Source organism: Salvia hispanica, chromosome 3 (assembly GCF_029641045.1).
Source record: "Salvia hispanica isolate PSC_SH4W2 chromosome 3, Shi_PSC_v1, whole genome shotgun sequence".
NCBI classification, from domain to species: domain Eukaryota; kingdom Viridiplantae; phylum Streptophyta; class Magnoliopsida; order Lamiales; family Lamiaceae; genus Salvia; species Salvia hispanica.
This window is the reverse complement of record NC_142694.1, coordinates 20199977-20214527: the sequence shown is the minus strand read 5'-3', so window position 1 is coordinate 20214527 and position 14551 is coordinate 20199977. Positions and strand designations below refer to the sequence as shown.

The following is a 14551-nucleotide window of genomic DNA, read 5'->3' as shown; positions in this document are numbered from 1 at the left end:
TATTCAAAAAATGGATTTAACACAAAAAGTATCGGATCCGGTCTGACCGCTTCCAAAATTAATTCTTTGACATTCCAACATTATTATACAGAAATCATATGCACAATTATCATCTAAAAGAAAGCTACTAATTTACAAATTAAATATCGAATTACCAATTGTTCCAATTAGATTAATGAATAATTATTTTTTGTTAAATGTGCCATTTGACTGATTAAAGCGAAGATTGCAGTTGGGAAATCTGAGATCATCTGAAGCTAAAGCTAAGTTGAATTAGTAAGGCAACATATTATTGCATTTTTCAAAATTGGCTTCAATCTATTCTTGATTCTTTCGCATACCCACAAAATGCCCAAATCAGGCTTTGGTTCGATCGCACATACAAATCAAAATCATCTCTTTCTGGCTCCAATTCATTTCTTTCCTCTCAGCCTACAAGAATAGAGAGAGACAGACAGAGAGAGAGGTAGTCGAAGTCCCTCTCAACCCCATAAAGTAATAGATAGGAAAAATTCGTTAAAAAATTCTTTTGATGGTAAGTTTTGTGGGGATATATATTACTGCATTATATCACATTTTTGTTTTCCCTTGCAAGTCATAGCCGCCGTTCCTGATTGAAGCAGATGGGGAATTGACATCTGTTTTTTCTTGGTGAGTAGTTAGATTCGTTATCGCATTTGGGGATTTTTATGAGTCTATTGAGATTGTTACAAAGATTGATCCTTTACCCTTTTTTGGGAGCTAGTGTTGGATCTGAGCTGGACATTACTGTTGAATAATCAAGATTCTGAATTTTCACCATGTTTTGGCATATGACCGGTCTCTCAACTGCATCGCCAGTAAGTGCCATGAATCCAATCTTAAAAAAAAAGTAATCTTGTGAATGCTATTTGTCATTTCTTGGATTCATATTGCTTGTTGGTTTCTTGTTATTGGATATGATGATTGACATTTCTTTGAGTGTGAGATTTTGATGAGTGATTGAGAAATTGGGCATAGTGTTATTGATAGCTAGAAGAGTGGACCTTTACCATGCTTGTTTGCCAATGCTTTTTTTATTCTAGTGTGTAAGGCTTTTTATTGGAAGCGAATTTGATACTTGTCTACATTTTGCTGGTAGCACTGAAACAGTATGCCCACGACCACGACACGTGGTAGGTGGTGTGTGGGTCGGTGATTAATATGGCGAGGCCTTTGTGTCATCGCCAGTTGTTGGACTCCTCAAAGCACTTCCAGTTTTAATTTTTAGTTTGAACATTTGTTATTTATAACAGGACAAATCAATGTTTCCGTATATAAACTAAATGTTGTTCTGATTTTTTGAAAAATAGAGTGAACTTGGACGAGGAGGAATAATAGGCCTTGACAAACTGGTTAGGGATGCGATCTAAATTTTTTTTTCCGTATATAAACTAACGTTGGTATATCAGTATTTTTCTATTTTATCAAATGGACATATTGCTATGATGAGAAGTGGTCAACTATTCCTCTCTTAGAGTAGGGCTTTTGGCCCCAAAAAGCTTATACTGTTTCACATTCACTTCTTTTTCAGAATCCTTTTGTTGGTGTATAGTTAGTGTTCTCAAGTGGAATATTTTTCATACCCTCTATTCTTGTTTTTGGAGATTTTATAATATCCTCTTCAACTGTGCCTACATGACATTATGACGTGCTATAATGTGTGTATATGAGTGATTAATTTTAGTTCTTCTGTTGTTTATTGTTAGGTGGAGACCATTTTAGACAAGGATAACTTTACTTTGGAAGAGCTCTTGGACGAGGATGAAATAATTCAAGAGTGCAAGGCTCTCAATGGACGACTTATCAGCTAGTAATCTCCTATTCACTTAAAGAAAAAAAATCTTTTGTGAATATTTTACTTATAATCCTTCGTATTGCACTTTCCATGTTACTAAGTCCTTTGTTGCTTTCACTATTATGTCTTGCTGAAAGTGGTTCAAAGCTGGTTCTTCCGTATTTGAACCAAATATTTTTCCATTCTGAGATGTTCTCCGGGTTTTAAATTGCTTACTTTTGGCTGTGAATTATGTGCAATTAATTTGGCACTAAATATGAATACTTTACATTTAAAGGCTTCGTTGACTGAATCAAACTTGGATATTTGCTAAAATATCACTAATACCTATTCTTTTTCAACTACCAAGATAGTCTTTACAAGTGTATGAATATCCTCATGCTGCCATGGGAAAAAATATCGGTGTACATTATACTTTCCTTCTTTGTTCAAGAACTTATTTGATTCCATATTAATAGGAAACAGTTGTTGTTTGTTCAAGTTTATTTTTTGTTCCAATTTTCAGTATGATTGGCCTTCCACACACTAAGTTCATACCAAATGTTCTTTCACAGCTTGCGGGAGATATCTCAAGTTAAACAACTTCTTCAGTACATAGTGCAAGAAGCTCCCGAGGGTGCTAGTAAAGAACGTATATTGAAGTACGCTTGAGCAGTAAAGAGTTCTTTAGACTGGGTGTCTGCTAATGTTGCCAGACATTACATGCCAAGTCCGTTTTACTATAGTTGATAATGCATTTCTGACACAGCCCTGTGACATATCTTCCTTCTTTTTCTGTGTAGGTTTCCATTTATCGCTTGTGAAATTTTTACGTGTGAGGTTGATATAATACTGAAGGCTTTGGTAGATGATGAAGAGGTCTTGAAACTGCACAACTTTGCTCTTGTTCTTTGTCTTTTAATCCAGAGTTTATTAATTCCCTCCCTACTTTTGGTTTGCAGTTGATGGACTTACTTTTCTCTTTTCTGGATCCTGAGCACTCTCATAGTTCTCAGTTGGCTGGTTATTTTAGCAAGGTATGATATGCTCGATTTGGTGGTTCATAGGAACGGTTCATACGCTGTTATGCTCTTATTAGCATATTAGACCAAAAAGGTTTATTAAATTGGTTGATCATAGTTGATTTTACCTAATAATTTGATATGGCTGTATAATCCAAAGTTATAAGATGGTGTAGGGCAAAGTATCTATCCCCTTTCAAATGGTATTACATTGGAAATATAGAACATTAGTTTCAGTTTTTTAAAAGTAAATTTGAGAGGGAGAGATTTTGGGAGCTTGGCAATGAAAATATGCTCAAGGCATTTCTCAGTGCCTCACTGGCTGTAATTATGAATCATAAGTTGCAGCAAGTTTAACCTAGAACATTAATATTACACTAAGATATGCCCTATGATCTTCTGTTCTTTCACTGCCTATAAGTTCTTGTCATATTTTGATTTATAATTTCACTCCCTGAATCCTTATCTTTATGTGACAGGTTGTTGTATGCCTCTTGCTTCGGAAGACATCCCCTCTAATGAATTATATCCAAGTGAGTTCAGTATATCTTCATAATCAAACTTCTCATTTGATTCAGGATTTTGTGTTCCTATTGAGCCTCATTGAATTTTCATCTAACATTTGTCCAGGGCCATCAGGATATCGTTAAAAAGCTAGTTGACCTAATTGGAATTACGTCTATAATGGAGGTTTGTTGTTCAGACCCTCCCCGTCTCTCTTTTACTTGTAGTTGAATTCTAATAGTTTCTTGCATTAACAGGTGTTAATCCGTTTCATTGGTGCTGATGTACATATTTATGGGAATAGTGGTGGCGACACCATGCAATGGTTGGAAGAGATGGATATCCTCGATATGATTGTGGATAAATTCAGTTCATCTGTAAGTTACACTAGTAGGGACGGGGAATTTTTACATAGATGCTAGTCTCTTCTCCTCAAGCTGGCGGTGGCTCTTGAGCCCTTTCGTCTTTCATGTGATTCTATCTCGTGCTTTTTAGTTTTTTGGTAGTGATATTTTACAGAATTATATGCTTGTTAAGGGAATACTGAAAAAGTGTTTCGCCATTAAATTTGAGTAGCTAAAATATATATTTGCAGGACTCCCCTGGAGTGCATGCTAATGCTGCAGAAACTCTTTGCACCATTACTCGATGGGCTCCCCCGACATTAGCTGCAAAAATCTCCAGCCCAAGGTTGCACCTTTTCTCAATACTACCTTTTTGTTTCTCTATATCCCCTTTTTCTTATACTCGCTGGAAACTGGCTGCTGTCAGTTTTATAGGAAGGTTATTTCGTCACGCTCTGGAGGAGTCGAGACCAAAGACTGTTCTGGTCAACCTGTTACTAGTTTGTATATCGTTGTTAGACCCCAAGAGGCTGACATCTGGTATATATTACATGTATAATCGTCAAACTTCTAATGGACCTGGAGCCACAGCTAATCCCGAGACCGTTAAAAGCATGCTGGGTAGCCTAGGTAACATTGGATCCTTTTTTCATGATTACTTCGGCTCAAGCAATAAATTCCGAGTATAAATATATGTGCTTTTCGGTATTTATGTCCGAAATGTTCACTTTTCATAAATTGTATCATAATCTTGAAATGATGAGACAAGACTAAACTGGTTTATCGGGCAGGTGATCTGCTCAAGCTTTTGAATGTTTCGTCTGAGGAACACACCCTGCTAACTGCGTATGGGAAATTGCAACCTCCTCTTGGAAAACGTCGGCTGAAGGTATCTTCTGCATTTTACATAAGGAGCCTTTGGATTTCTCTATTGCTTAAAATTATACAGTTTTATGTTGACTGCTGCATTGTTAAGTGAAATCGCTTCTTTCCAAAAAACTTTGATTATATATTGTTCATTTGTTTATTTTACAAAAATATTGCTTCTCGTTAAACGAATTTCAAATTGTATCAAACATTTTGCTCACTTTCTTTTTTATTCTTTTTTCTGCAATTAATACTGTTGGCCTCTCCTTTCTCGCAGATTATAGAGTTCATTTCAGTCTTAGTTGCTGTTAGTAATGAAGCTGCCGAAAAGGAACTGATTCGCCTGGGCGCTTTGGAACGTATTCTTGAATTGTTTTTCCAGTAAGTGCACACCGCTTCTTGTTACTTTCGAGTACTTGCAATTTCGTGGTAATTTTGTTTTTTAATATTACAATTGGTAACTGATCAGTTTACCTCTCTTATGACCGTAGGTATCCTTACAATAATTTATTACACAATCACGTGGAACACATCGTAATATCTTGCCTGGAGAGCAAAAATCATCAGTTTGTTGACCACCTTCTCCATAAGTGTAATCTCGTCGGGAAGATTCTTGATTCTGAGAAGAATTTCACTTTGTCCTCCGATGAGAGCAAGGTATATTTTTGTTTTGTTTTTTTCGTTTCCAGTTCTGCTCCCTTATTCTCTCGGTAGCTTTTCTGGTGGTTGCTGAAGATCTTTGATTGCTAAGAACTACCATTTTCTGGGAGTGCTCGCAGCCAACGGTCGGTGCTGCAGGAAAGTTGCCACCCAGGATCGGAAATATCGGTTATTTAACCCGTATAGCTAACAAACTTATTCACTTGGGGAATAGCGATAGCGAGGTTCAGAAATTCTTGCAGGTTTGCTCAATGCTCACTCAGTCATTCTATTTTAATCTTCCCGACTTTTTTCGTCACCCTGTTGACTAGTTTTTTTTTTTTTTTTTTTTTTTTTGAAAATTTTAACCCTTATATATATATACTCGAAGGCTCAATTATTACGATGTTTTAAATGACTGCTGAGTCTTCCCATTGGCAGGAAAACAGGGACTGGGTCGATTGGCAGACGAATGTTCTGCTTAAGCGCAATGCTTTGGAAAATGTCTCCCAATGGGCATGCGGGTAAGTGATTTTAAGTTGGAATAAGGAAAATCAATTACCAAATAGTGACAATAAACGATTCCGTTGTAGTTGAGGCAAGAAGTAAGATTAGTTTACTTTCAATTTTATGTGTAAAGTTCATATATTTTGGTTAAAGGTCATACTCGGCTTCTATGTTCGTCTGAGGTCATTGGATCGTAGGCTTATTTTGTTTTGAATCTATTTGATATTCCGTGTATATATCTTTGTTATGGATTTTTGTACCTTTTTTCCCCTAATTTGCTCGGTAGGAGACCCACCACGCTACAAGATCGAACAAGAGATAGTGACGATGATGACTACCAAGACAGGGATTATGATGTTGCAGCTTTGGCGAATAACTTGAGCCAGGCCTTTAAATATGGGATCTACAGTAATGATGCTATCGCCGAGGTTTGTTTTTCGGCCTATTTGGTCGACCTGTTTCTTTATACAGTATGGTTGGAAAAAAAATATTCGTAAGGGTGTTTCTCGTGATGATTTTGCATAATGAGTAACAGTATTTAATTTGTTCGTTGATGTGCTTTTGGGCAGGGAGATTCCTCACTCGAACGAGATGATGAGGTATGTATTCGAAAAATTATATAGTTGCAACAACAGATTGCACTTGAGTATCGGTTTGGATTCGGATATTTGACTCGTTGCCCTGGTTTTCGTCGTCTCCATCTCTTTCTATTTATTTATCGATTCGCTTTTCATTCTATAAACCGTTACGTCACTTTTCCACGAACTTTAACTAGTGTTTCTCTGTTACCGTAACGGGCTTACCGTCCGTAACTTCCACAGGATGTCTACTTCGACGATGAATCTGCTGAAGTTGTTATTTCTTCCCTCCGTTTGGGCGATAATCAGGACAGGTAAGCAGACACATTTCATCTTTCGAGAAGTCTTCCTGATCGTGTATGGGAGCCAACCGTATTCTCTGTTTCCGTCTCATGTTTTTCCAGCGGAGGAGGATCGCTCTTCACGAACTCCAACTGGTTCGAGTTTGAAGACGAGAGTATCGACAACGAGCACTCTGCCGGTTCCAATGCCGAGGAGCACATGGACGTCGACAGAAGAGCGGACAATGATGTTGAGAAAGACGAGGCAGATGGTGCCGTATCCAACACTCCCTCAGATAAAACACCAGAGTGGGTCGAGTGGAGGGAAAGCTCCGACTCACTTGATCCTCCTCCCATCTTTGCTGACGCATTCGAAACGGCTCCATCTTCGCCTATACATAACAGTGAGTTCTTTGAATACGAAGCCAAGTCAGACGACTTCGAACCCCTGCAATCTGCAGACGTCGATGAGGGAAGCCGATGAACTAGAGAGGGCGAAGAAGACTTCTCGAAGGGGTAAATGTCTATTCTTGTCGAAAAGAGGAGTCATGGTGAACCTGGCACACGAGGTGTCTCGATGGAGTCAGAGTCAGAGTCAGAGGGCCGGTCCGGCGGCTCGTGAATTTTTTTTCTTAGCAAGACATTTTCCTTACCTTAGTTGGAGCTGAAAAGCTATTGAACTTGTATATCAGTTATTTTTTATTTCCTGCATTTTTTGGAAGTATATAAATACTGTTAGGTAAAACAGAATTTGGGAGGATTCTGCTATTCATATTGTAGTTATATTCAATCTTGCTTTTCATGAATACAAAGTGGTTTAAATGTACAATTTTAATGTGTTGTGAAAGGTCAAATGTTCAATCCTTGGAGCTTGTTTACCAATGAAATGCAATGAATTCTAGAAATACATGAGCAATTTTAGATTAGAGTTAGGGCTCGTCTGGTACGCCTGAAACAACGCGAAACACCCTTCACTTTGTTTCCGGTGTTTGGTAGAAAGCAAACTTTTCGAGTGACCCCGATATACATCAAGCAGGTTTCCCACCTACATCTACTACTATCAACGATGGTATGTCAACTCCATCAGGGTGTGGAGCAAGTATAAGTGACGGGCTATTCAGGATTTGGCTGAAAACGTAGCAATTGTTCGAATTTGCCCTCCGAAATCTTCAAATTGTTACCGTTAGAGGTCCAATTTTCCGTAGAGCGGCTGACCAAATTTCGGGTAAACTCCAATTCAAATGTCCGATTTTTTTTACATTGTCAATTTCAGACGGTTTTATGGTTAAATTTGGGGCGTTTTATGGATTCTTGTTCGATTCTTGTTTGCTACTTTGGTTTACAAACTCCGATTTCGTGCTGTGCTTGATTTGTGCGAATTGGGGGGAAAGATTTTGTGAAAATTTTGCATTTTTGACATGGTTGCCTGGCTTACTTGATTGCGAATTTTTTGCGAAATTCGAATTGGTGGTAATGTGGTGAATGTGCTGAATTATTTGTTTGACAATTTCTACCCGATTGGTGCATCTGCTTTATATGTGCAGAGATTCGTTTTTGAACTCCGTTTATCTGAACATTGATATTTGTGGTCTTTGATTTTCAATTGTGAATGGAGTAATGCTGTCCATAATGTTCAGTTTATATTTTGTATACACACTCCCTTCCCTATTCTGCATCAAGAAACTACCTTCTTGCTTCAGCTCTCATTGCTCGATGTAGTTTGAATTTAGCTTACTTTGCCGCTCGATGCAAGCTGTTGTCTGCTGTCTAATGCCGCTCGACATTCGCCGATCCCCGACTCCTTTGTGATTGGTTTCTGTTGTTTTACCTTCGGCCGGGTATGTTTTGAATTGAATGCTCGATTATTTCAAACAAATTGACAATTTGTAGTGTTTTGTGGTTCGATCTGTTAGTTTATGAATTGAAGGTGGATTTGGTGTGGTTGTTTAGGTGAATTCGGTCAGATTTTAGCCATTTCTGTTGTGCATCTCAAGCTTTGTTCGTTTCGCTTATTGTTTGCAGTGTTTATTTCAGTTTTTATTGAGTTCCATTTGTTGGTTTATGTATTGAAGATGGATGTTGCGTGGTTGTTTCGATTGAATCAGGTATGATTTGTGCCAATTTTGTTGCTTTGGCTTGGATGAGTTAGTCGGGCAGAAGAGTTGCATCTGCTATAATTTACGATGTGCTTCTACTTTGCGATTTCTTACTGCTCTGTTCAATCCATCAACAAAATTGGGATGAGCGACCCTAAAACCTCCATCAGCAAAATTTGTTTCCTTGATTGCCTTGTTCAACCAAACGCATGATATAGGCCCAATCTCCCTTCATGGCCTCAACCAAACACCATACTATTCTATCCACCAATTCAAGATAGCCCATTAACCATGAACACATGACAGGCCTACCAGAGGAGCCCATCCAAAAATAGAAAATTGTATACATTATACTTGTACTTATTTGATGGTCTCCAGACAGCCCAATAATTAAATATTTAAATCTATAGCTCTATTGCTCTAACGATTATGAATATATTTTAATTACTAAACAGTTATTATGTTGAAATTTGATTATAAACAAAAAATAGAAAATTGTATGCATTATACTTGTACTCTCTCCGTTCCATAGTAGTGGAGGCATTTCTTTTCGGCACGGAGATTAAGAAAAGTTGTGTTAGGTGAGTTAAGTAAATAAAGAATAAAGTAGGAAATGAAAAAGGTAGAGAGACGTAGAGAGAATAAAGTAAGAGAGAGTAAAGTAGGTGAGAAGAAATGTGTTGACTTTTACCAAAAAAGGAAATGACTCTACTACTATGGAACGTACTATAATGGCAAAATGACTCTACTACTATAAAACGGAGGGAGTACTTGTTTGTATTATCTAAAGGTCCATTTGCTAATAACTCCCTCCGTCCCATAATAATATGTACTCTTTTTTTTAGTTCGTAACATAAAAATATGTACCTATCAATCTTAAAAACTCTTTTCCCTCTATTGAGGCGTGAGCCATTCTCCACTAACAATACTATGATTACTTTTTCTCTCTACCTCTCTTTTACTTTACTAATTTTACATTAAAACTCGTGCCAAACTTAACGTGCATATTATTTGGGGACGAAGGAGTATCATTTACTCCCTCCGTCCCGCTTTAGCAGTCCCAGTTACTTTTATGCACTCTTCTCTATATTATTCTCTTTCTTACTTTACCATTTTACCACTATTTATTACTCTCTCCATCCATGAATAGGAGTCCCGTTTTTCCATTTTAGTCCGTCTGCGAATAGGAGTCCCAATTCACTTTTTCCATAAATGGTATTAGGGTCCACCTTCCACTAACTCATTCCACTCACATTTTATTTAAAACTAAAATATATAAGTGGAACTCCTATTCCACTAACTTTTTTCCACTCACTTTTCTTAACATTTATTAAAACCCTTGCCGCCAAGAATTGAGACTCCTAATGGCGGACGGAGGGAGTTATCATGTTTACAAAATGAGTACAGAAAAGTAACTGGACTGCTAAAGCGGGACGGAGGGGGTATTTAAAATAATTTAGATTTGATAAAATTTTAATAAATTAAAAAATGTCAAAGGTTAAATAATCAAGAAAGATCTGATGACACGGTAACATATATTGCATGCATGATCTTATTTAAGTGAACATGCTGAAATAGACTGATCATACCCGAAATTAGATTGGGCTTTGCATGGCGATTCAATATCCCCACACAATATCATAGTAACAAGGAGTACAACTTTAAATTAAGATGTGTTTGGAATTTTACTGTGACCAAGTTGTCTTCGATAGGAAATTCTTGAACCAGAGTGCAGAAATCTTAGGATATCTTCTTAACAATTCATCTCTGTAGTCCACGTAATATAGTCCAAATCGAACTGAAAATCCTCCAGCCCACTCAAAATTATCCACCAATGACCATACAAAATATCCCTTCACATTTGCATCATCTTTTCTGAAATATTAAAAATTCAGACTTAATTAAATAACAATTGCAAAAATAGAGCGATTATTGAAGTTAATTTCAAGAAAATAAGTGTTTGCAGGGGAAAGAGACTAACTCAATTGCTTCATTCAGACAGCACAGATGATGATGAATGTAGTCTTTTCTCATGTTGTCTTGTAAGGCCTGGGATGGTTCTAAAGTGTCATTTCTTGCCTCATCAAGCCCTAAAATCAAGTTGACTTATTTAGGAATGTTGAAAATAGAAACACAAACAATGTTAAAGACATAATTGTACCATTTTCAGTGATGTAAATTAGTGGATTGTTGTATTTTTGTTTTATTAATTTGAGCATTTGCCGAAGTCCCTTTGGATAAATGTAGAGTTTGCTCGAATCTCTTCCTTGCTCGCCAATTGGCTTTCCATTTTTGATCCCTACCAAGAATACAAGATATAACAATTATTAGGACCGCAGGCTGGACATTAGTTTGATATTGTCCACTTTAGATCAATCCCGTACAAATTTGTTTTTGGGTCACTCCCAAAAGACCCTTAAATAACAATTATATACAGTTTTCAACTTCCCTCCATCATTCGATGTTGGAGGGGTTTATACTTTATACCCAACAAATAAAACATGTTATATATGGCTAAAATGAATATTCAATTTGTGACACAATGAATTCACCTGTGATCACCATCTCAGAGTCAGTCGTGTAGCTATAGCTCGTCGAGTTTGGTTTGTCGAGGGCATATATTGCACCATAGTAGTTGAACCCTATGAAGTCAAAAGACCCCTTCACCATCTCAACCTCATTTTCATCAAATTTAGGTAATCTTTCCTTCACTCGAATCTTCATACTTTCTGGATAACTTCCATGTGTCAATGGTTCCATATACCTAAAAGGTCACAACAATTTGTAATTACAAAAAAAAAAAAAATTATTTTAAACTATTGACTTGAAAATTGAGGGGTATATAAACTGTGGAACGATGTCACGACCTTCGGTAGGAATATAATCAGTTGATAACTATCTTCAATTGATAACTAACTACTATATCAACAACCTACGTTATGGATGTTAACACAGAGACATTTATATGTCGACTAAATATAGCTGTCATACGTATGTCTTTTGTTGACATGTTGACATATAAATGTCTTCGTGTTGACATCCATAACGTAGGTTGTTGGCATAATTGTCAATTACCAATTTAAGATTTTTTGATAAAGTTGTCAACCTAACAACTCCCACCCTCATTATATACATTAATTTAAGAATCTTACCAACCAAGCATGAAGTCCATGGCTCGATCCTTAGCCTTCTTATTCTCATTCGTCTCATCGAACGGCTCAAACCAATACGCTGCAAAAACTATCCCAATTTTCCCCTTTTGGGAATCTTGATACTTTGCTCTATACAAATTTACAACAGCAGAATGTCCTAGAAGAAGGTTGTGTCCCACGATATAGGGCTCCGTGGCAGAGTCTCCACCCGTGCAGTTGAGACCCTGCCACTCCGAGCATCGTGCGGGTGCAAAAACACCGTAGGCATAACCATACACGCTAAACGTCCACGGTTCATTTATAGTGACCCAGTACTTGACACGATCACCGAATTGCTCGAATAAGAGGTTTGCAAAGTCGAGAAAATCACCTCTATATATATATGTACAGGTTTTAGGAGAAGCTCAAGAAATGAATACTAGTATTAATTGGAGAACTTTAAAAGCTTACACAATTTGAGAAGACAGGAATCCACCATATGCATCTTGTAGGGCTTGTGGTACGTCAAGATGGTGCAGTGTCACAAAAGGTTCTATACCTATATACATTGCCATTCATTTAATGAAAATTATAATTTTAAACTGATTGTATATTTGCGGCAATTTTAATTTCTTCAAGCTAATTAAATAGTAGTACTATATTTTAATTACAATTAAACTCTAATCATCCAAAAATTAAAGTGTTACTAACCATTAGCAAGGAGTTCGTTAATGAGATTGTTGTAATAATCAATCCCATCCTGATTAACACCTGCCTCAATCTTTCCACCTGTATCACATCCAAATCGAACCTTATGAAAACACACTCACTCGCAAATACTACATATTTTCCTTTATATAAAAGAAAATGGATCAATTGTTCATATCATCATTGTATTAAAAATCGAGCACCTAGCGAATTTATGTTGAAGATATATGTCTCATGCCGTAAAAAATTGAGCAGATTCCCTAGTAACGATTTTATGAAAATTGAAAAACTAAAATTGAAGACTAAGGTAAAAAGAGAACGTAACAATGTTTTCCTGCAAAATTAATTCTGACATAAATGACTCCATCTATGTGATTTTGAAAATAAGGCAAGATTTCAAGCGCTACAACCCAATCAGGAGAGAGAAGAAAAGTTGCTATTCAGACGTTTTGGATCATGGATTAGAAATGATTGATAAATTAAGTGGCATAAAATGATGGCAGGGAGTGGATTGAATGCAAAGAGGACATGGACTTTAAGATCAGGGTCACAAGTATGTTTCTTGGTTCTTTTTTGTTTGGTTGGAGTGGCCGAACAATTATCTTGTTTTTTATTTATTTATTTATTATAGCTTGGGTTTTGTTTTTGTTTTTTTGGATTTGGTTTGATGTCTACGTATTTGTTGTCTAACGGGGTTCACTATATTTTGTTTTATCCTTTTATTACGTTGAAGGTTTTATTGATATACTTCATTAGTCCTAAGTAGGTACTATATTTGAGTCGTATTCCTTTTTTTTGGAATGTCTCAACTAAGTCGAGTCATTTCCTTTTTTAACAAAAACAAAACTTTCAATTACTTTATTTCATCACTTAGTTTAATTTTTCTTTGTCTTTTCTATTTTATTTCACTTTGTGTTGTTTCTTAATCTCAGTGCGCAAAGGATTGAATCAACTTAGTTGGGACGACGAACGAGAGAGTATATAACTTCAGCTCACCTCTATTAAATTTTAGCATTTGGTACTCATAAAAAAAACTTAGCACATTTGTTTGAAACTATCAATATTGTATGAATTCCACCACAAATTAACATCACCTGGCAAGACCCTTGGCCATGATATCGAAATCCGATAGGCGTCAAGACCCAAATCTCTTGCAATATTTACATCTTCCTATAAAGAATGAACGATTTTCACAAATCCAATTTAATTTCAACAAATTACCATAAGGCATATATATGTATTTACCTTGTACATATGATAGGAATCGATGGCCACGTCTCCATTACTATGATCCTTAATCTTTTCTAAAAATAGTAACAATACTAGTATTACAAGTAATCAAGAATTAGTAACAAAAATCCCATTTCCCACGTTGCATCGGACAAAACCTGGATAAGAATGCGTGAAATTGTCCCACAAACTCTGCCCTTTTCCGTTTTCCTTTACAGCGCCCTCGTACTACACGAACGAGAATTAACTACTTTACCACTAGACCAATATACACACAGAAAAGTTCAAAGCTTTAGTCACCTGATATGCTGAGGATGCTGCCCCGAACACGAAGCCTTCTGGAAAGTTCCCGTGTACGACCGGGGATGTGGCATCGCAATGACACGTAGTCGTCGATGTTGTTGTGGGATTTGCAGAGCTTAAGGAATTAGCTATGAACGAGAGAAGATAGAGGAGCGAGTAATGAGTTAGACTTGCCATTTTACTCATTTCTAACTTCTTTTCATTGCCACCTTATATTAATTTATCCACTTGTTTGATATTAATAAAATATCCTTACTTTCATATCTCTAGTGTCTATTAATGGTTAATTAGTCGAGATACTATATGATATGATGCTAAAGCAACGGTAGTGGTGAGTCTTTGATTTGACGAGTTTGCAATAATTAATCCTTGACACTAGTTAATACCAGCAATCTATTCTTTAACAAAATCATGTTTTCATGGATTTTTTAATTAAAGACCGATATCATTAGATTCGTTTATATTGATTGAAGGTTTTTTAGTGGGGCCAAAAAAGTGTAATGATATATATATCACACGCCCTTCAACCACTGCAACGAAAAATAG

General features: G+C 36.6%; 2 protein-coding genes across 6 annotated transcripts; one reads left to right on the top strand and one right to left on the bottom strand.

The window, feature by feature from the left end:
- Positions 1–235: 235 nt before the first annotated feature.
- On the top strand, positions 236–7366 carry LOC125214052 (uncharacterized). Of its 4 annotated transcripts, none has more exons than XM_048114911.1 (21): positions 236–466; positions 602–651; positions 746–839; positions 1728–1831; positions 2371–2457; positions 2599–2674; positions 2758–2832; positions 3297–3350; positions 3448–3507; positions 3579–3698; positions 3917–4011; positions 4093–4295; positions 4457–4554; positions 4810–4913; positions 5024–5189; positions 5312–5434; positions 5613–5695; positions 5965–6106; positions 6248–6277; positions 6500–6570; positions 6661–7366. In XM_048114911.1, exons 3-21 carry the CDS (start codon positions 801–803, stop codon positions 7019–7021), a joined length of 2091 nt encoding a protein of 696 aa, XP_047970868.1. In that variant the 5' UTR covers positions 236–466; positions 602–651; positions 746–800; the 3' UTR covers positions 7022–7366. The 4 variants fall into 4 exon arrangements, with proteins under 4 accessions (XP_047970868.1, XP_047970867.1, XP_088924263.1 ...); XM_048114910.1 differs by having other exon boundaries at positions 596–651; XM_089068137.1 differs by having other exon boundaries at positions 236–535; positions 624–651.
- Positions 7367–10136: 2770 nt separating this feature from the next.
- LOC125213451 (beta-glucosidase 12-like) lies at positions 10137–14242 on the bottom strand. Of its 2 annotated transcripts, XM_048114010.2 has the most exons (11): positions 14003–14239; positions 13861–13930; positions 13718–13776; positions 13567–13642; positions 12476–12553; positions 12236–12323; positions 11786–12157; positions 11186–11397; positions 10795–10932; positions 10615–10723; positions 10137–10508 (listed from the first exon to the last, which is right to left on the bottom strand). In XM_048114010.2, exons 1-11 carry the CDS (start codon positions 14189–14191, stop codon positions 10319–10321), a joined length of 1581 nt encoding a protein of 526 aa, XP_047969967.2. In that variant the 5' UTR covers positions 14192–14239; the 3' UTR covers positions 10137–10318. The 2 variants fall into 2 exon arrangements, with proteins under 2 accessions (XP_047969967.2, XP_088924213.1); XM_089068087.1 differs by lacking the exon at positions 10137–10508 and having other exon boundaries at positions 10615–10682; positions 14003–14242.
- Positions 14243–14551: the final 309 nt, after the last annotated feature.

Excerpts from the sequence above, each read along its gene's own strand:
- LOC125214052 (XM_048114911.1), top strand. The coding sequence starts at position 801 with ATGTTTTGGCATATGACCGGTCTCTCAACTGCATCGCCA. Across the intron at positions 4,012-4,092 it reads GCAAAAATCTCCAGCCCAAG|TTTTATAGGAAGGTTATTTC; the intron begins GTTGCACCTTTT and ends GGCTGCTGTCAG. Across the intron at positions 6,107-6,247 it reads GTAATGATGCTATCGCCGAG|GGAGATTCCTCACTCGAACG; the intron begins GTTTGTTTTTCG and ends GCTTTTGGGCAG.
- LOC125213451 (XM_048114010.2), bottom strand. The coding sequence starts at position 14,191 with ATGAGTAAAATGGCAAGTCTAACTCATTACTCGCTCCTCTATCTTCTC. Across the intron at positions 13,931-14,002 it reads CAGCATCCTCAGCATATCAG|TACGAGGGCGCTGTAAAGGA; the intron begins GTGACTAAAGCT and ends TCGTTCGTGTAG. Across the intron at positions 12,158-12,235 it reads TTCCTGTCTTCTCAAATTGT|AGGTGATTTTCTCGACTTTG; the intron begins GTAAGCTTTTAA and ends ATATATATATAG.